At 39.4% G+C, this 20725-nt stretch overlaps 2 protein-coding genes across 2 annotated transcripts in view; one reads left to right on the forward strand and one right to left on the reverse strand.

The window, feature by feature from the left end:
• Positions 1 to 20725, forward strand: part of LOC149146218 (Zinc finger protein 622) — a 79019-nt gene that overhangs the window by 51216 nt on the left and 7078 nt on the right. The gene's annotated exons all lie outside the window — the stretch shown is intronic.
• LOC149146219 (uncharacterized) lies at positions 9415 to 14113 on the reverse strand. The gene is made up of 3 exons (XM_089448613.1): positions 11098 to 14113; positions 10856 to 10997; positions 9415 to 10720 (listed from the first exon to the last, which is right to left on the reverse strand). Exons 1-3 carry the CDS (start codon positions 12818 to 12820, stop codon positions 10258 to 10260), a joined length of 2328 nt encoding a protein of 775 aa, XP_089304739.1. The 5' UTR covers positions 12821 to 14113; the 3' UTR covers positions 9415 to 10257.

Genomic DNA, 20725 nt, shown 5'->3' on the forward strand with positions numbered 1-20725 from the left:
GGCCTGAGCCACACAATTTCTTTTGTTGCTTCAACTGCTGCCATGTATTCTGCTTCTGTTGTGGAATCTGCTGGAACTGATTGTTTGCGTGATCTCCAGGAGACAGCTCCTAATCCAATACTCATAGGATATCCTGAAGTAGATACCCCAGTTTCTTTGTCTCCATCGAAGTCTGAATCAAAGTATCCAATCACGCTGAAGTCGTCCACCTATGTATATGTTAGGTCCCTATAATACTAGTGATCACCCCATTACTATTGTAGTTGTATCCCTTATTAATATTGTTGTGCCCCTATTGTCCCCATATTGTTATCACTGTGCCCCATAGAATCCCTCTATTATTATTTTTGTGGCTTTATATTATTATTGTTAGGTCGGTTGGGTTATATTGTGACTCCTTAGACTCCTATATATAGAAATGATGTTTTGTCATTTGAATCATCCAAGAATTGTTTATTTGTGTAATGTAAAGGAGGTTGCCCCCTTGAAGAGACTGAATTCTAAGGCGTTCAACTATCTTTTCTATCTTTTTGTGAGTTAGTTTCATAACATTTGGTATCAGAGCTTTGGATTTTAGGGTTTCGCTGCTCCAAATAGGTCATCGTGGCATTTTCGCTATATTTTTTTTTTGCGATGTTTCAGAAGCTAAAAAAAAAAACCCATTTGAGACGAAATCGCAATGAACCTCGGGTCCGAATTTCAGAGCTTTTCGCACTATATGTGTAGAGATATGATCTGAGGAAGTTGGTCTTTTTGCAGACTCTTGAATTACATTCCAAATAGGTGACCTAGGGAAAATCGTCATAACTTTCTCTCTGAGCATTGGATTGAAATTTCGTAAGAAGGTACAGAAAGAGGATGAACTGTAGTTTCTTGTGTATATTTTTCAGAGCTAAAGGTCAAAACAGTGACTCGTGGCACATCGTACAAGTTTTCTCTATTGAACTAGTCTATAATCAGGTCACTGTGGGAGATTTGGCATAACTCTTCTCTGGAGAATCCAATTTAGATCAGACTGGTGGCATTTGAAAGAGGACGCAGAGGGCTACCACAGATCACATTTCAGAACTAGATGATCTGAAATTACAGAGATACATCAGATTCAATATCAAGCTCTTACAAAGTGAAAAAATGTGTGTAGTTTTTTTTTAATTTTTGCTTAAACTTGGTTTGAAAAATTAGTTTGAAGGAATTCAAAGGGGCATAGTAAAGCATTATTATCGGTAATTGATGCCCTGAGGTAAGAAAATGCAAACACCTAGTAAACAACCTGAGCGCTCTAGCATGACTCATGAAGAAGAGGAAGAAATGCAACTTGATATATCAAAATTACAAGACCAAGTGCAACGAGTGTCACTTGCACAAAAAGTAACAGAACTTAAGATGGATGGTTTAAAGAAAGATGTAGAAGCTAAGATGGATGGTTTAAAGAAAGGCGTAGAAACTAATATGGATTGTTTAAAGAAAGGCGTAGAAGCTAAGATGAATGACGTGGAAACTAAGATGGACGATGTGAAGACAGGCATGGAAGATTTGAAGACAAGCATGGAAGCTTTAAAGATAGATTGACAAAGTTTCTACAAGAAATGCTTACTAATGGTGAAAAGGTAGTAAAGGAAACTCATGATGAGAACAAAAGAAATGTTAATCATGATTTCATAGACTCTAATGTTGGAGCAAAGACCCACCATATTCCAAAAATCAATATGAGGAAGTTTGATGGCAAGGATCCCGCAACATGGATATTACAGATGGAGCAATTTTTCGATCTCAATAATGTGCAAAACACACAAAAGGTACGTATTGCAACTTTATATTTGGAATCAAATCAGTTTGTATGGTATCAATGGCTTTGCTCCGTAAACAAATTATCACTTGGGCAATTTTTACGGAAAAATTGACAGCACATTATGAGGATACAAAAAACAACACTTTTTTTAGCCAATTGATAAGTCTCAAACAGAAGGGTTCAATAATGGAGCACATTGAGGAGTTCCAAAAATTGAACATAAGGGTAAAAAATATTCCAGAGGAGCATAGGATTGATGTGTTCATAGGGACTTTAAAGGATAATATCCAACATGATGTTCGCCTTTGGGAACCTGATTTATTAGAGAAAACATTCAGGTTAGCAAGAAAAATGGAAAGCAAAATTATGGCAACCAGTAAGCATACCACTTACAACTATAAAGATGGAAGTGTTGTTGCCCCTAGTCTTCCACAACCTATAAGGTTGACACCACAACAATTGGAAGAACAAAGAGCAAAAAGACTTTGTTGCAGTTGTGATAACAAATACACTAAAGGTCATAAGTGTGTTGAGAAGAAATTATTCTACATAAAATGTGAAAAGGAAGAAGAAAATGAGCAGGAAAGGTTAAAAGAAGAGGATATACTTCAAGAACAAACCCTAGATAAAGAAATGAATCTGACCATATCTTGTAATGCATTGGCTGGAATTACCACTCCTCAAACCATGAAGATAGAAGGACAAATCAAGAAGAAAAAGGTAATAGCGTTGATTGATTCCAGAAGTACCCACAATTTTATTCATTGTAAGGTAGCAAAAGAATTGAATTGCTTCCTATATCCAGCACCAGAGTGTCAAGTGATGGTTGCAAATGGAGGAATGATAAATTGCTCTGGAAAGTGCCATAATATCAAGCTATCCATGTGAGAATATGTATTGACTAGCCCAATGCTTTCCATTCCAATGGGAGGTGCTGATGTTGTACGAAGAGTCCAATGGCTACAATCCTTGGGTACAATAGCTTTTAATTGTCAAGAACTATTCATGAAATTTTCTGCGGAAGGAAAGGAAGTTGAATTAAGGGGTATTGCAGGGAAACCAGGAAAGATAATCAGCTCTAACGGTATGACAAAGCTTCTAAAAAAGGAACAAAGAGGTGTAATTGCACAATTATGTTCGCTAGATGTTTCCACATCGGAATCATCTATTTCTCAAGATCTCCAAAAAGCTTTGGACAATCATTCTAAGGTATTTGAGACTCCCAAAGGTCTCCCACCTATTCGTGATCATGATGATGCTATTCATCTGATTCCATGAAGTGTTCCTCCAAACATCAGGCCGTACAGATATCCCTATGCCCAAAAGAGTGAAATTGAACATATGGTCGCATAAATGCTAGACGCTGGTATAATTCAACCTAGTCAAAGTTCTTTCTCTGCTCTAGTAGTATTGGTGCACAAGAAGGATGGATCATGGCGCATGTGTCCGGATTATAGGGAGCTCAACAAGCTCACCATTAAAGATAAGTTTCCCATTCCTGTCATTGATGAATTACTGGATGAATTGCATGGATCAATTTACTTCGCCAAGTTGGATCTTCGTTCAGGATATCATCAAATCAGAATGAAGACTGAAGACATTACAAAAACATCATTTAGAACTCATGAGGGTCATTATGAATTTTTGGTCATGCCTTTTGGCCTTACCAATGCACCTTCTACATTTCAAAGTTTGATGAGTGCCATTTTCAAACCCTTGCTTAGAAAATTTGTGTTAGTATTTTTGGATGTTATACTAATCTACAACAAGTCTTGGAAAGATCATGTTGAACATGTTGACAGGGTGCCACAACTATTGGAGGAGAAACAATTATATGTAAAAAGATCCAAATGTTTCTTTGGAGTACAAGAGGTGGAATATCTGAGTCATATTGTATCTTATGAAGGAGTTAAGGTAGACCCTAGCAAAATTAAAGCCATTAAGGAATGGAAAATCCCCACATCCATAAAGCATCTGCGAGGATTTTTCGGGTTGACAGGGTATTATCGCAAGTTTGTTAAGAATTATGGGAGAATAGCAACACCTCTAACAACATCATTGAAGAAAGATGCATTTTCATGGACTCCAGAAGCAACAAAGGCCTTCAAACATCTTAAAGATACAATGTGCCAAGCACCGGTCTTAGCTACATCGGACTTCACAAAAACCTTTATTGTGGAATGTGATGCTTTAGGAAATGGAATTGGTGTTGTTTTAATGTAAGATGAAAGACCCATTGCTTTTGAAAGTCGTCCAATCAAGGGAAAGTTTTTACACAAAGTTATTTATGAGAAGGAAATGTTGGCAATACTACATGCACTTAAGAAATGGCGACCCTACTTAATGGGAAGACACTTCAAGGTAAAAACGGATCATGATAGCCTTAAATACTTTTTAGAACAAAGATTATCCTCTGAAGAGCAACAAAAGTGGGTCACAAAGATGTTGGGTTATGACTTTGAAATCATCTACAAAAAAGGGAAGCAAAATGTGGTGGCAGATGCACTCTCAAGAAAGGATGAGGATGTGGAAGCATTGTTGTGCGCCATTTCTATTATCCAACCAGATTGGATTAACGAAGCAAGGGAGGAATGGAAGAATGATGAAGAAGTGTGGGCACTTATTCGAAAGTTACAACAAGATTCCAGTACATCTGATACATTTAGCTAGCAAAATGATTCGTTATGGTACAAAGATTGCTTATACCTCCGTAAGAATTCCCATATCAAACAAAAGATTCCTATGGAATTGCACACTTCTCCCTTAGGAGGGCACTCAAGATTTTTAAAAACTTACCACAGGGTTAAGAAAGAATTTTTTTGGGATGGCCTTAAATCAGATATTCAAAAGTTTGTGGCGGAATGTTTAGTTTTCCAACAAAATAAAGTTGAAACAATTAAGACCCCGGGTCTATTACAACCTTTATCCATTCCAAGCCAACATTGGGAGGAGGTTTCAATGGATTTTATCACAGGTTTACCCAAGTCTGAGGGAAAGAGTGTCATCATGGTGGTAGTTGACAGACTTACCAAGTATGCACACTTTTGTGCATTATCATATCCATTTAAAGTCAGTACAGTTTCTACTGCATTTATGGAAACAATTCAAAAGCTACATGGAAATCCAAAGATTATTGTAAGTGAAAGAGATCCCATTTTCACTGGAAATTTTTGGACAGAATTATTTTCTTGTCTTGGTACTCAATTAGCTCATAGCTCATCTTATCATCCTCAATCTGATGGGCAAACTGAGATAGTAAACAAATGTTTGGAAGGATATCTTTGTTGCTTTGTATCTGATAAACAGACACAGTGGGTGAAATGGTTGCCTATGGATGAATGGTGGTATAACACTTCCTTCCATACGTCAACAAAAATGACCCCATTTATGGCACTTTATGGATATCAGCCACCATCCATCACATCATATTTAAGAGAAAATTCTAAGGTTCAAGCAGTGGAACATCACATCGAACATCAACAACAAGTCCTCCAACTTTTAAAGAATAACCTCGTGTTGGCACATAATAGAATGAAACAATAGGCAGATTAGCATCACAGCGAAAGAAGTTTTGATGTAGGGGATTGGGTATTCCTACGGCTACAACCATATAAACAAATGTCCCTCAAGCAAGCTAAGAAGGATAATAAATTATCACCAAAGTATTATGGTCCGTACAAGGTGTTGCGAAAGATTGGTACTATGGCATACAAATTGGAGCTTCTTGTAACTTCTCGAGTGCACCCAGTTTTCCATGTTTCATGTTTAAAGAAGGTTATAGGCGACAAGCTCCCAGTTCAAACAATATTGCCAGAATTTGATGAGGAAGGAAAAATTATATTGGAACCGGAAGCAGTCACAAAAACAAGAACTCGACAGCTACGAAATCGATCAATTTCGGAGTACCTCATCAAGTGGAAGAACTTATCCACTAAGATTCCACATGAGAGGATGAGAATTTTATACAGAAGCATCCAAAACTACTCAAGCGTTGAGGACAACACTTTTTTGAAAGAGAGGGGCATGTTAGGTCCCTATAATACTAGTGATCACCCCATTACTATTGTAGTTGTATCCCTTATTAATATTGTTGTGCCCATATTGTCCCCATATTGTTATTACTGTGCCCCATAGAATCCGTCTATTGTTATTTTTGTGGCTTTATATTATTATTGTTAGGTTGGTTAGGTTATATTGTGACTCCTTAGACTCCTATATATAAAAAGGAGGTTTGGTCATTTGAATCATCCAAGAATTGGTCATTTGTGTAATGTAAAGGAGGTTGCCCCCTCGAAGAGGCTGAATTTTAAGGCGTTCAACTATCTTTTCTATATTTTTGTGAGCTGGTTTCATAATAATATACTTGATTCCAAAGTCTTGAGTTACCTTCAAGTACCTTATAACTCTTTTTGCAGCGGACCAATGTCCCTCACAAGGCTTTTGCATAAACCTGGAGAAGATTCTAACATCAAACGAAATGTCTGGTCTGGTACTAGTTAGGTAGTTGAGACTTCCTACAAGCTGTCTGTACTTTGTTGCATCCTCAAATTCTTTTCCTTCAATAGATGTGAGCTTTAAGTTTTGTTCCATTGGAGTAGTAAGAGGATTGCATTCTGTCATGCCAAACTGGTTCAACAGATTTCCAATGTATTTCTTTTGAGAAAGAAATATGGACTTCGGATGTTGGGTTAGTTCAATACCAAGATAGTAATGAACATAGCCCAAATCAGTCGTTTCAAAGCTTTTTCCCAATTCCTTCTTTATGGATGCAATGTAGCTTTCATTGTTCCCTATCATTAAAAATATCATCTACATATACCACAAGATATACAACTGTTTTGCCAACTTTTTTGACAAATAAAGTTGCATTATCAAGATCATAATGTTTGAAATTGAGTTTCAGAAGATGCTCAGTTAGATTTTCATACCAGGGTTGCAGTGCTTGTTTGAGGCCATACAAGGACTTCACTAATTTGAATACTTTATGTTCATGTCCTTTCACAGCAAATCCTTCGGGCTGGCACATAAAAACATTCTCTTTTAGATTTCCATTTAAGAAATTAGTTTTTACATCCATTTGATGGACTTTCCAACCGTTTTGAGCTGCTAGGGCAAAGAGTGTCCGGATGGTAGCCCATTTTGATGTGGGGGCAAAAGTCTCCTCATAATCAACCCCTTCCTTCTGTGCAAAACCTTTTGCCACAGGCCTAGCTTTGTGCTTGTCAAGTGAGCCATCAGCTTTATACTTGTTCTTGTAGACCCACTTGTAGCCAATTGGTTTCATTCCTAATGGAGGATCAACCAGCTTCCAAGTGCCATTCTTTATGAGGGCATCATACTCCTTTTGTATCGCTTCTTTCCATTCATCATGAGAAGCAGCTTCTTTGAAGGAAGTTGGTTCAAAATCTGTAGACAAGTTCAATTCACAATCATAAGAAACATCCATATCAACAGGTAAATTAGAGTCATCTACATCGCTTCCATTTTGCCGGTTTGAATTTCTAGTTCCTGTCTTTCCAACCTCATCAGGATGAACACTTTCAAGTGTCTTTGTTAGCCACTTTGGGGGACCTTTCTCAGATGGTCCAGGCTGCTCCGTTGATTGAGTTGGGATTGAATCAAGATTGAGTCTCCCAATTCTATCAATCACATCACTTAAAGCATCATCATTTGTTGGAGTTTCATGCGGGGGAGAGTGTTCTTCAGAAGAAGATTCCACATGTTGATTTAGTATAGGAATCCCCCCTTTAAGATGTGGAATATGATTATCAAATTCTTGAAATGATTTTGCTTTTGCGAATCTATCCAAGCGATCAAGTTGCCGCTCAACAACATTGTCAGTTTTGGATAATTCAAGAAAAAATACATCTCTAGATACAACAAACTTTTTATTTACTTCATCATAGAGATGGTATGCTTTGGAGGTGTTTGAATACCCTAGGAAGATACATTTACGACTTCTAGCACCAAGTTTGTTTCTATGTACCTTTGGTATCAAGGCATAACAGGGGGAACCAAAGACCCTGAGATGCTTTACCGAAGGAACATGTCCATACCACATTTCATATGGAGTCTTGTTTCTAATAGCATTAGATGGACATCTATTCTTTATATATGCAGCACATAGAATAGCATCAGCCCAAAACATTATATTTACATTTTTGAAGAAGAGCATGGATCATACCATATTTAAGATTATCCTATTCATTTTTTCAGCTACACCATTCTGTTGGGGATTATAAGGCACAGTTGTTTGATGTTTGATCCCATGTTGGCGAAGATAGTTTTCAAATTCATTTGATGTGTACTCTTTTCCATTATCAATGCGAATAGACCCAATATGAGATTGTGCATCATTTTCAATCCATTTATGAAAATTCTTGAATATTTGAAAAGCATCATATTTGTTCTTCAATAAATAGACCCAACACATTCTGGTGTAGTCATCAATAAATGTCATCATATATTTATTTCCATTTGTAGAAGGAACAATTATTGGACCACATAAATCTGAATGAATGAGTTCAAGTTTTCTATGTGCTCTTGAATGTGAATCATGAAAACACTGTTTGCTATGCTTTCCTAGAATGCAAGCATCACATTGCTTAAGTTTCCTAGGAATTGTAGGCAAACTAGCAACACCATTTTTCTTCAACAAGCGGAGGCTGTCATAGTTCAAATGTCCAAATCTAGCATGCCATAATAAACTTGATGGAAGTGTACCTTCTTCATAATGAGAATTATATGAGAAATGTTGTGCACGAGCAGAGGTACCTTGCAGCTTGATAAGCCTTTCTTCTTCTATTCCCCTCATGAAAAGTGAGTGGTCAGATGCTTTTCTTACCTCAAGCTTGCCATTAAACATATGAATGGAGTGACCTTGCTGCCGGATGTGAACCAAGGACAACAAGTTTCTCTTGAGCTGTGGGAGATATAGAACATGATGCAGAAGAAAGTCTGGAAGACTAAGTAGTTTAAGCGTGATTGTGCCAAGCCCCGATGGCTTGATTTTTGATTGGTCTGCAAAGTATACTGCTCCATCAATATTGTCAGTAAATTCTTCAAAAAAATATTTTCTATGAGTCATGTGGCAAGTTGCTCCTGAATCAAGCAACCAATCATTTTTCCAAGAAGCAAGTGAAACATTAAATAAATCTTTATTTACTCTAATATTACATTGTGCCACAACATAGTGAGCAGATTTAGGTGCTTTACCTTTGTCTATATCATCAGTTTTACCCAGTGTTGATAATATCGGTATCGGGAAAATATCGGCGAGGGTCCGGAAAATATCTTATCGGAAATATCGGCGAAAATATCGGCAAAATATCGGCAAATATCGGCAAGCATAAAAAATGCATAATATATTCATTTTTTTTCAGATTTCTAAACATATAAAGCAATAACAACATGAAATAAACACATTGGCACATAAATATGAAGAAAACACTGATATATATGATGTCAAATAGAAATGATACATCAAACTTCAAAGGCGATACCAAATCCTGCTGATCCCTGATAGTGATAAATTGATAATTGTCCAATCAAGGACTCAAACAAAAATTAAAATAACATCACATATCCTACTGATCCCTGATAGTGATAATTGTCCAATCAAGGACTCAAACAAAACAACATCACATATATAAAAGTTTAAAAGTATTTCATCATCATCAGTTATAAACTTATATGTAGCAAAAGTTGCAAAACAAATAAAACTAGCAGCTATCTATCTGAGACCATTGGCCTCTCCCTAGCAGCTTTCTTTCTGTCTTGTTCAGCAATTGCTTCACGAGCTTTTTGTATAACCTCTGCACTAGAAACCATACAAGGCATCACATCTGGTGCATCATATGCAGAGAGTTTAGCCAGATGGTATTTCAATCGTGTAATCCCTCCTGACATCTTGGTCCCACACAAGTTGCATGATATAAGTGCCTGATTTGCCCCACCAACAGCCTCCCCATACTCCCAAAATGGGTCCAAAGCTTTTGGCATATTTGACATTTGTACTTGTAGTGAACTAATTCAAACCTAGGGCACAAAAAAAACAAAAAATTGGCATTAAATGAGTATAACTATACAGTGCCCAACAAACACTCAAGAAACTATTTTAATTTTTAAAGCAACATCTTCATGTTCAGAATTTAAACAACAAAAGCAAGCATAAAAAATGCATACTATATTCATTTTTTTCAGATTTTTAAACATATAAAGCAATAACAACATGAAATAAAGTTAATAAACACATTGGCACATAAATATGAAGAAAACACTGATATATATGATGTCAAATAGAAATGATATATCAAAGGCGATACCAAATCGTGCTAATCCCTGATAATTGTCCATTCAAGGACTCAAATGTGGAGAACCAATACAAAATAACATCACATATAATAATAAAAGTATCTCATCATCATGAGTTACATGTAGCATAACAAATAAAACTAGCAGCTATCTATCTACTGCCCTCTCCCCCTTTTACGGGAAAACATGATGGGCTGTTTGTCAGGCCTGCCCCTAGTAGTAGAAGGCCCTGACACTGCCTCTGCACCTAATGTCAAATAATGAGTGATAGGCATGGAGCTATGCTCTCCTATATCTATAGCAGATGGTGTTGATGCTGATGCTCCCGCAGTGTCCTCCTCCAGCTCCTCCTGCTCCTCCTCTAAGTGCTGCTGCTCCTCTGACTCCGAGTCCTCCTCTTGCTGCCCCTGCTCTAATGGATCATCTGCCACTGGCTCCTCCAACCATGAAGGTGACTCCTCCAATATGGGCTCCTGAGACTCCACCCTCCACGGAGACAATACATCAATATTGTCTAAGGAAATGGCATCTGGATCCATTGGTGATTCTATTTGCCTCACTCGAAGTCGGATGTTGTAATGCACATACACCAAATCGTTGAGGCGTGCGAACTCCAACCTGTAAGAGTGTCAAAAAAAGTAATGAGTCTTGACTCTTGACTCTTGAGTCTTGACACTTGAAGGTCATAAATTAAAAATTAAAAATTACAATAAGTGTAATTGCTCAACTGAAGGCTTGAGTTCAAAGTTATACCTGTTGCGCTTTTTGGCGTGTATTTTCTCAAATACACTCCAATTGCGCTCACACCCTGAAGAGCTACATGTTTGACTCAAGATTCGCATAGCCAAATTTTGCAAATTTGGTACCCTTGCACCATAGCTTCGCCACCAAAGATCTACAACAAAATAATGAAATAAAAAATTCAAAAACTTAAAAGTTAAAACATAATTAAATTCAAATTTATAATTTCTAATGAGTGATGAATTGTCACTTACGTGGCATGAAGAGGGCCCTTTCCTTAATGGCATTATGAAAGCCAAATAGGCCAACACAATCCTGATAATTATGTATCTCGCGGTTGATTTTGAGACGAACCTCAGAATCAGGTACCATCCTCTCAATACAGGAATGGAGCCCTTCAATCACCTCGCCATCAAAACGAAAATTGCATTTGTATGCAAATGCAGGGTTGAGGAAGAGTGCTGCTGCATGAATGGGTCGATGAAGCATCCCTGTCCACCGACTATCGATCACATCCCATAACATCATCTGCCTATTAAGGCCAGCAGAACCCTTGTCTGCATAATAGGAACGAATGGCCTCCTTGGCCCTATCCATGGCCTCATACAAATAAGGCATTGCAGGCTTCTCTCCATCCACCAATCTAAGAACCTTTACTATAGGTTCGCTAACTGCACATGCTTCTTCTACTCCACGCCAAAATGTCTCAGAGTACACCATTTTTTCAATGGCTTTCCCATCAGGTCTCCTGCTGTATCTACAACCACGCCAATCATTAGAGACAAACATTTGCTTCAACTCGTACTGACATCGAAGCAAAGACTGAAGAGTAATAAAGGTTGTGGCAAAACGTGTGATGGCAGGACGCCGCAACTCCTTGTTTCCTGTGAACCTCCTCATAAGGCTAAGAACAATAGCATGGTTATAAATAAACTTGGGGATGCTCCTAGCCATATGAACTGCCTCCTTGATGAAGGAGAGTTTCCCCATATCCTCAAGCAACAAATCAAGACAATGCGCTGCACATGGAGTCCAGAACAATGTGGGATGCCTCTCCATAAGCATTCTGCCGGCAGACACATAATTAGCTGCATTGTCTGTTACGACTTGCACCACATTCTGCACACCAATCTCCTGAATGAACCCATCTAACAACTCACATATCGTTGCTGCATCTTTGATATGTTCTGATGCATCCAACGATTTAATAAACATGGTACCTTTAGGACAATGTACCAAGAAATTTAGAAGGGTCCTACCCTTCCTATCTGTCCAACCATCAGACATCACTGTGCATCCAGTGACTTCCCATGTCTGTTTCAACTCCGCCAATCTAGAGTTGATGTCCTCTTTTTCTGCTTGAAGAATTGGCCCCCGCAACTCCTCATATGTGGCACTTTTGTACCCTGGGCCCACAACAGCAATAGCATCACACATTGGTTGCCAAAATGGATTGGTTTTTGTGATGCTGAGAGGTAAGTCGCTCCAATAAATACACCTCCCCATGACTCTATCTGCTTCTTCCTTCTCCTTTTTTTTGACAAGCGATTTTATGCCAGGTTGTGCTCCAGCTCCTGTTCGTGGAACAAAAAATGATGACCTCGCATTCACACTAGCATGTGATGGTGTGCCAGTTGTGGAGCCCCTCCCACTAGCGCCAGTAGGGCCACTACCCTGAACATCAAAATCATGAGAAGATATCCCAAGGGATCTACCTGCACGTTCAGCTTTGTTTCTTTCCACCTCTTCCTTCTTTCTGTCCTTTTCTTCAATTGCCTCAAGAGCTTTTCGTATAAGCTCCGGACTAGAAACTCTACAAATGCCAACATCATGTCCAGGGAGTCTAGCAAGATGGTATTTCAGTCGTGTAACCCCACCTGTCATCTTGTCCCCACACAATTTGCATGAAAGATATGCACGATTTGTCCCACCATCAGGGATCCCATACTCCCAAAATGGGTCCAAGTTTTTTGGCATATTTGTATTTTTGTATTGCTGTTAGCCGCTAACTCAAAAGGAAACCTACAGCACCAAAACAAATTTGGAATTAGTAACTTAATAACTTATTAAGTAATATATAACCCTTGTTTTTTTAATATATAAATTTATAAAATTATGAAGAAAAGCTCTGACAGCAATCAAAAACTTAAAAACTTATATTTATCTAAGATCTAAAAGAAATTAGGGGGAGTTGTTCCATCAAAGTCACTTGGCAGTTTCATCCAATCCTAATTACATAGTCGATGATGGGAGGACTTTCCCTCGATAGGAGACTTGGTGTATGGCTTATGACATAACCAACTATTGTTTTCTCACTACTAAATCAACATCCCATTGGCAAGTAAACCTATATAGGAATTCCCCTTTGTCCTTTCTCATTTTTAGTGGACTGTAAAGTAGCAGGGCACCATAACTCCTATCAAATTTTGGGAAAAGTATTTTAGCGAAGTTGGCACAATGGATATGTCTTACAATAATAGTTGCATCCAATATTTTCAACACAGTTGAATCAATTTGACAAACAAGACCATGGACAAAGAAAAGAAATCAACATAAATTTTGGGCCAATAAGTGTATATCTCTGTATTAATGAGTAGAAATAGGTGGCTGGACTCAGATTTTATTTTCTTTCGCATCCATAAATAGGGAGAACACTATTGGTAATTTGGTAGCACATTATCAAATTCAGAGAACTGTTTGGACTCTAGAGTCTATACAACAGGTATGTAAGTTTGTTGTATGTGGTTGAGAGCTAAAGATATATCCCAATTGATTAAATTTTTTGATCTAATGTACTTTCCCTTCAATGAATGTTGTTCTCTTTTTAACTCTATTTACATATTGCTACAATTCAAACCCAAGTGAACTGTGATACACAGAGAGAAGGGCTTTTGCTGTCCCAATTGTACCATGTATAAACTTTGGGCTAATAAGCAGTTATATAGTTGAGTGTTCTGTAGCTTGAGAAGAAAGTCGCAAGTGATCAATCCGTCACACTAAGTCTCCACACAGTCCTATCATTGATCCCTCAAGCAACTGGATTAATCAAGATACACACACCTAATTGGTCTATCCAAAAGGCCGAGCTCTACCTTGAAGTATTTCGAATCTTGTTGTTCCAGATTTAAGAATTGATCATTTACCTTCAGTTGACAATATCCTGGACTGTGACATCCTGGAGCAGTTTACTTCAACGAATCTCAAACAATAAAGGCACATTTGTTTTGAGGATCTGTCAATATTACTCCAGCGTTATCAACAACATTTCATCTCTTCAGGCATAAGATTGTTTTTCATCAAGGTAAGCCTTATTTGGCATATATATATATATATTATTTTGGATTTGTCTTGTGTCCTTTGTTGCAGGTAGAAGAGATCACATGGAGATGCATCCACAGGTCAGATAATTTATAACTCGCATCTGCATTTTGGATTTGTATTAGGCATAAGTAAAGTCACATATAGGCCCAATTTGTTTAAGAATTTTGTCATAAGCCTAATTGCATGTAGTCAAGGGTGATTTTCTTTTATTTTGGGAATTGGGATTCGCTTGGGAATATTCTCTATTGCACAATGCAGGTATAAGCACTCTTCAAGAGAAGAACATTCTCATCACCTACAATATCTACTGTCTCTCTAAGCAATGAATTTTCCCCAACAACTACAACCCATCAAGCAATGAGACCTACAGGACTGTCTTCATTTCAGTATATAGCCACACCATTAAAGACAGGGTGGACACATTATCAAAGGAAGCAAGGCACAATCAGTAAACAGTGAAGACTAAAGAAGAACTCAAGTAATGAAGCAGTGAAAGGACAAACTATCAGTGCATCAAGAACAAAAGCAAATCATTATCACTTCTACAGCAAGTTCATCACAGCAGCAAGAATAGTTAGAAGTTTGAACTATATATAACTTTAAACATTACTGAAAGCCGATTGTTCGTAACTGTTTACAGTTGCTTAACTGATGACTAACCAAGCTACAAAATACTAACTGTCAAACTCGCTAACTATTGAACATCTATACATAAATGAACCAGCAAGGAAAATTTCCAAAATGTTTACACTGCCATGAGCAAATCGGAATTCTGCAACTATCGCATTTCTCCAACTGCAGCATATAAAAGATAAGAATGATAGGTAATGTCTCATGAAAGTTTTATGTATATATGTTGAGCATTGTGTAACTGTATATAGTTATACGCTGGGCATTATGGTCAACCGTCAAATATTAAACGGAAACCCTCCGCACTGCGCAGCCAACGTATTAAATTTTAAGTTTAACGGTTGGGCAATGGGGAATACGTAGCTGCACGCATACCTGGAATTTGGAACCCTCCGCAGCCAAAACCCTCCGCAGTCCGCAGCGTCTCCAGGTCGAAACAGAAATGGTTCATTAAACATTAAAACCCCAATTTATAAATGCTGCCGACGATTTTTAGGGTCGTCGCGCGATATTTATCAAAAAATCGCCGAGATTTCGGATATATCGCGCGAAATTAAAAACTGGAAAAAATCGCGAGAAATTATCGCCGAAATATCGTTTTGGTCAAAATCTCGCGATATTTACGATTTTCGCCGAAATATCGGCGATATTTTCAACACTGGTTTTACCTTTCTGTTGGTTTCTTTGCTGCGCAATTTTGTCCCATGGTAGCTTGCATGTAGAGGCATCGTGTGATCCATTTCTTTTGCAGCATATGCAGTGTAAATCTGCCTTTTCTCCTTGAGAGTGTCTACCCCCCTGCCTCTGAAATTTCTTCCTCTTCCTCTTCGTCTTCAACCACCTCTTCCTCTTGAAGAATCTTGAGCAGGATGCTTTTCTTTATGAGCAAGGCGCACAGCCTCTTCAGAAGATTCATGTGCTGTCTTCTTTCCAAAAGCTTTCTCTCTTTCAGCAAAATTTTTCAGTCAAAGGTGATATCTTTGAGATTTCCATTTGTTTGCAATGACTCAAGATAATTGGAGTAAGTTGGATAAAGTGCCTTGAGAAAAGCGATAAGAGGAATATCCAATTCAACCTTAGTGGATTTGATATCATGCATTATAGACTTTACTTTAGATGCAAGAGCAAGAGGATCATTATTTTGCAGTTCAAGAGTGAAGAGTTTAATCATGAGTTGAACAACTTCAAGTGCAGAATGCGAGTCATAGAGTTCTTTCAGCTTTTGTAAGGCTTCAAAAGCAGTTGAAAATGGCGAAATATGGCGACTCACCTCTTCATTTACAGATGCTGCGATTAATGCATAAGCTTTGCAGTTCTTGTTTTCCCAAATGATGAGCTCTTTGTCAGAGGTAGGCTGTTTTGGCTCTTCGTCTCCGTCTCCGACACACTCTCCTTTCCACAGCTCATTGAAAATGAGCGTGTGTTTTATCATCCAGGACCACTTAGGATAGTTCTCTTTGCCAGTAAGAACTATTCCCACGATGGATATGATTGAATGCATACTGTAACAAAAAAAACTTCTACTGCAAAACTTTTACTCTTAATGGGAAAAAAATAAGACGGGACAGCAAATGCAAATGTCAAATGGCAGTCATCTGGAGAGCGTTAAAATATAGAATATGTGGGTGAGACAACCGAAATATATGGTGAGTGACTATATATATATATATATATATATATATATATATGGCAGCCTAAATATACCATAAATATATAAAAACTGTACAGCACTGGACACAAAGCTTTACAACGCATACAACAAAGATATATATCAGAGTTCCAATAGCGTTCCAGCAGCGTGATAGTGGTCCTTCACGCAGCACTCCCAACTTAAATTCACCGTAATGAATAGTGCAACTTTCAATTTACACGCAGCCAGTATATTCAAAACAGTTCACTATTCAACGCATACCATTTAACATATGCCATGAACAATTCAATATTCAACGCCCTTCAAAACAGTTCAACGCATACCATGTGATTCGACCAACGGACCAACGTTCAAAATGGTTTAATATTCAACGCACACCATTTAACATATGCCATGAACAACTCAATACAATGCCAAAACAGCGTATAGCAAAAAAAACTCAACATATATATATACCAGCGCTTCTGCATCAGCACTCAACATATATATACCAACGCTTCCGCTTTGATACCATGTCCTTCTGCATCAGACGAGAACTTGAATTGTTTTACATGTAAAAAGCAACAGTTCAACGCAGCGTTCTTCAAACAGTTAAACGCAGTGTTCTGCATGTGCCATGTCCTTCAATCTAATCTCAGGAGCAAAGTTCTTCATAATAGCTCACTGCACCAGCGTTCCTCACAATCGCCCATCGCACCAGCGTTCTTCACAATCGCTCATCGCACCAGCGTTCTTCACAATCGCTGCTATACTCAACGCTTTCCGAATTTAGGCAGTAAGAACAGTAGATAGACTGCGCAATAGGCACACAGAGAGGTCATGTGCCATGTCCTTCAATCTAATCTCAGGAGCAAAGTTCTTCACAATCGCTCACCGCACCAACGTTCTTCACAATCGCTCATCGCACTAGCGTTCTTCACAATCGCTGCTATACTCAACGCTTTCCGAATTTAGGCAATAAGAACAGTAGATAGACTGCGCAGTAGGCACACAGAGAGGTAGTGAGGACAGAGAGGATAGAGAGCACAGTAGACAGTGGACAGAGAGCAGTAGGTAGAAGGGAGTTACAACTATTTTGGGAGCTGGCTCTGATACCATGTCAGACTAGGCAGTAACTCCTCAAGCAAAATTGATTCGTATATTTCATTCCTTCAGGTAGGTCTTCATTATATACATGAGGGAGAGACTGTTCACTTCATCTCTCGATGACTGTTCATATTACTTATTTATTTATTTACTTTATATTTACCCAATCGTCATGATTAGGTGTCAACAAGCACAGCCTGCCCAATTTGAATTCGTGTACCCTGCCAGTGTCACTCCATCACCCTGTCTATAATCCAGTCCAAAATCCACAGTCCCCTGTAAGTAACGAAGAATGTGTTTTGCAGCTACCTAGTGCACTCTCCTGGCCTCACACATGAACTGACTCATAGTGTTAACTGCAAAACATATATCTGGTTGAGTGTTGACCAAATACATCAAACAACCAATCAATTGTCTGTATAGAGTAGGATCCACCAACTTGGAATCAGAAGCGTGAAGCTTCTTCTAGTTAGTGATCATAGGTGTAGACATGGGTTTGCAGTCCTCCATCTGAAATCTGCTAAGAATAACCACAATGTACTTCCCTTGTCCCAGGAAGAAATGCCCCTCCTCCTGCCAAACCTCCAATCCCAGAAAATAATGCATCAAGCCGATATCCTTCATCTCAAACTTTGAAGCAAGATCTCTCTTGCAACCCTCAATGAGTCTCTTTGCACCAGTGATGATCAAGTCATCAACATACAACACCAGAATGAGAGGCTCCTCACCCACCACAATGAAGTATAGGTTCGGATTAGCGTCACTCTTTGTGAAACCCAATTGCTGCAAGTATGTATCAATCCTCGAGTACCAAGCTCTAGGAGGTTGCTTCAGGCCATAGAGTGCCTTTTTCAATTTGCATACATGGGACTCCTTCCCATGCACCTCAAAGCCCTGCGGCTCCTCAATATAAACCTCCTCCTGAATGAAGCCATTGAGAAATGCGGTCTTCACATCCATCTGGTGGATCTTCCAACCCATCTCTACTATAATCGATATAATGGAGCGAATAGATGTATACCGAGATACGGGAGCGAAGGTCTCCTCATAGTCAACTCCCTCTACCTGTAAGAACCTTCTCGCCACAAATCGAGCCTTGAACTTTTCAATGCTGCCATCTGCAGCATGCTTTATCTTGTAGAGCCATCTGGAAGTAACAACTGATTTACCTTCAGGCCTCGGCATTACCTCCCAAACATCGTTCTTCATAATAGAAGAATACTCTTCATGGCCTCTCTCCAGACCTGCTGGCTGGCTGCCTGCCTCCTCATAACTAGAAGGCTCAGAGTCAACAATGCTCGTTACCAATGCCATGTAACTACAGAACCGCTCAGGTGGTTTACTCTCTCTAACCTGTCTCTTTGGCCCAGCAACTGATGTGGCCTCACGCAAGGTATCTTGAAGCCACTTGGGCTTCCTCTTCCTTGAGCATACTTCTCCCATCGAAGTGAACGAATCCTCATCATCATCAGAAGCCTGAACTCCTGAAGGCTTGCCAATTGACCTCATGCCTGAATCGGTGCATGCTGAAGTACCGTGCAAACTGTCCATTAGTGGACTACCTTGTGAATTGCTCTGTGGACTGCCCTACATGCTGCCCGAAGAACCACCCACCTAACTCTGAGAGCCACTGCTCACTGATGGACCTGACACTGTAATCGATGTACCTCCTGATCCCTGACCACTGGATCCCTGTGACTGACTCAGCTGCTCCTGAGGGTCTGGTGACTCTGGATACTCTAACTCCTGTGACCTCCTGAAAGCTCTCTCCTCCTCGAACTTCACATCCCGCCTGACAACCACTTTCCTCTGCGCAGGAATATAAATCCGATAAGCTTTCGAGGTCTCGCTATAACCCACAAAGATGCCCTTGTCTGCAGTGGGCTCTAGCTTGGTCCTGTTCTCCTTGGGGACATAGGAATATGTAAGGCACCCAAAGATATGAAAGTGCCCAACATCAGGCTTCTTCCCAGAAAAAGCCTCCTTCGGAGTCACATTCCCCAAGGCACGATGTGGACTCCTGTTCTGCAAGTACACAACAGTGTTGCAGGCCTTTGCCCACAAAAATAAAGGTAACCCCTGATCATGAAGCATGGCTTTGGCAGCCCCTGCAATGGATCTGTTCTTCCTCTCTGCAACCCCATTCTGTTGGGGGTAGTAAGGAACTGTGAACTCCCTCCTAATGCCTGCCTCAACACAAAAATCAACAAACTCACCAAGGGTATACTCCCCTCCATTGTCCGACTTGAGGACCTTCATCTTCCTACCTGTCTGGGTCTCCACAAGAGCTTTGAACTCTTGAAATTGCTTGAAGACCTCACTCTTGGTCTTCAAGAAATAAATCCAGGTCTTCCTGGAGTGGTCATCAATGAATAAAACATAGTACTCATAGGCACTCAATGATACATGAGACATCCGACCACTCACATTGGTATGTATCAAGGATCCCGGTCGCTTTGCTGTCACTACTGGTAAAAGGGGATTTGACAAACTTCTCCATAGCACATCCTCTGCATACATCAAGGTGATCAGAATTGAAATCTGGCACACTAGTAGTGATCCCTCGCAATGTACTCAAGGCCCCATGATACATGTGCCCCATCCTGCGGTGCCAAATCTCACACAACTCTGAACTGCTAGATTTGTTGTCGGTCCTGTCTCGGGTGCTGCTACTCAATGCCATCAGGGGCTAGAATGAGAACTTGTACACCTTGGCATGATGCACACCAATCTCTCTAGCTGAAGAAGCTGGAGTTCCCCTAGGATATATAAGCACCTGCCCTCTCCTGAACAACACATCATACCCTCTATCCTCAAGTGTTGAGACGAATATCAGGTTCTTCTTCATTCTAGGCACATATAGAACATCTGACACTTTCAAGGGAGGTTTGGGTCCCCTATCAAATGTCAATGTCCCCACACCGACTGGTTTAACAATGCTGTCATCACCAAGTACTACCTCCATATCAGTATCACCCTCTGAAAGCTCTGAGAAGTACTCTCTGACTCCTGTCATAAATGTTAGAAGATGCTCTGATAGTAGCGAGGAATGCACACTCCCTCTGAACCTGTATGGCAGGTGATCCTGCACTAGTGGCCTCACAAGCTATGAACCCAAACTCCCGATCAAATCTTTCTGAGAAGCTCTCTATCTCTGTAGAAGCTGCCATGGGTTTGTCTTTCCTTTTCTTGTT

This window comes from Pinus tabuliformis, chromosome X, assembly GCF_031772625.1.
Source record: "Pinus tabuliformis cultivar Carrire ecotype Pingquan chromosome X, CPIR1, whole genome shotgun sequence".
Lineage (NCBI taxonomy): Eukaryota > Viridiplantae > Streptophyta > Pinopsida > Pinales > Pinaceae > Pinus > Pinus tabuliformis.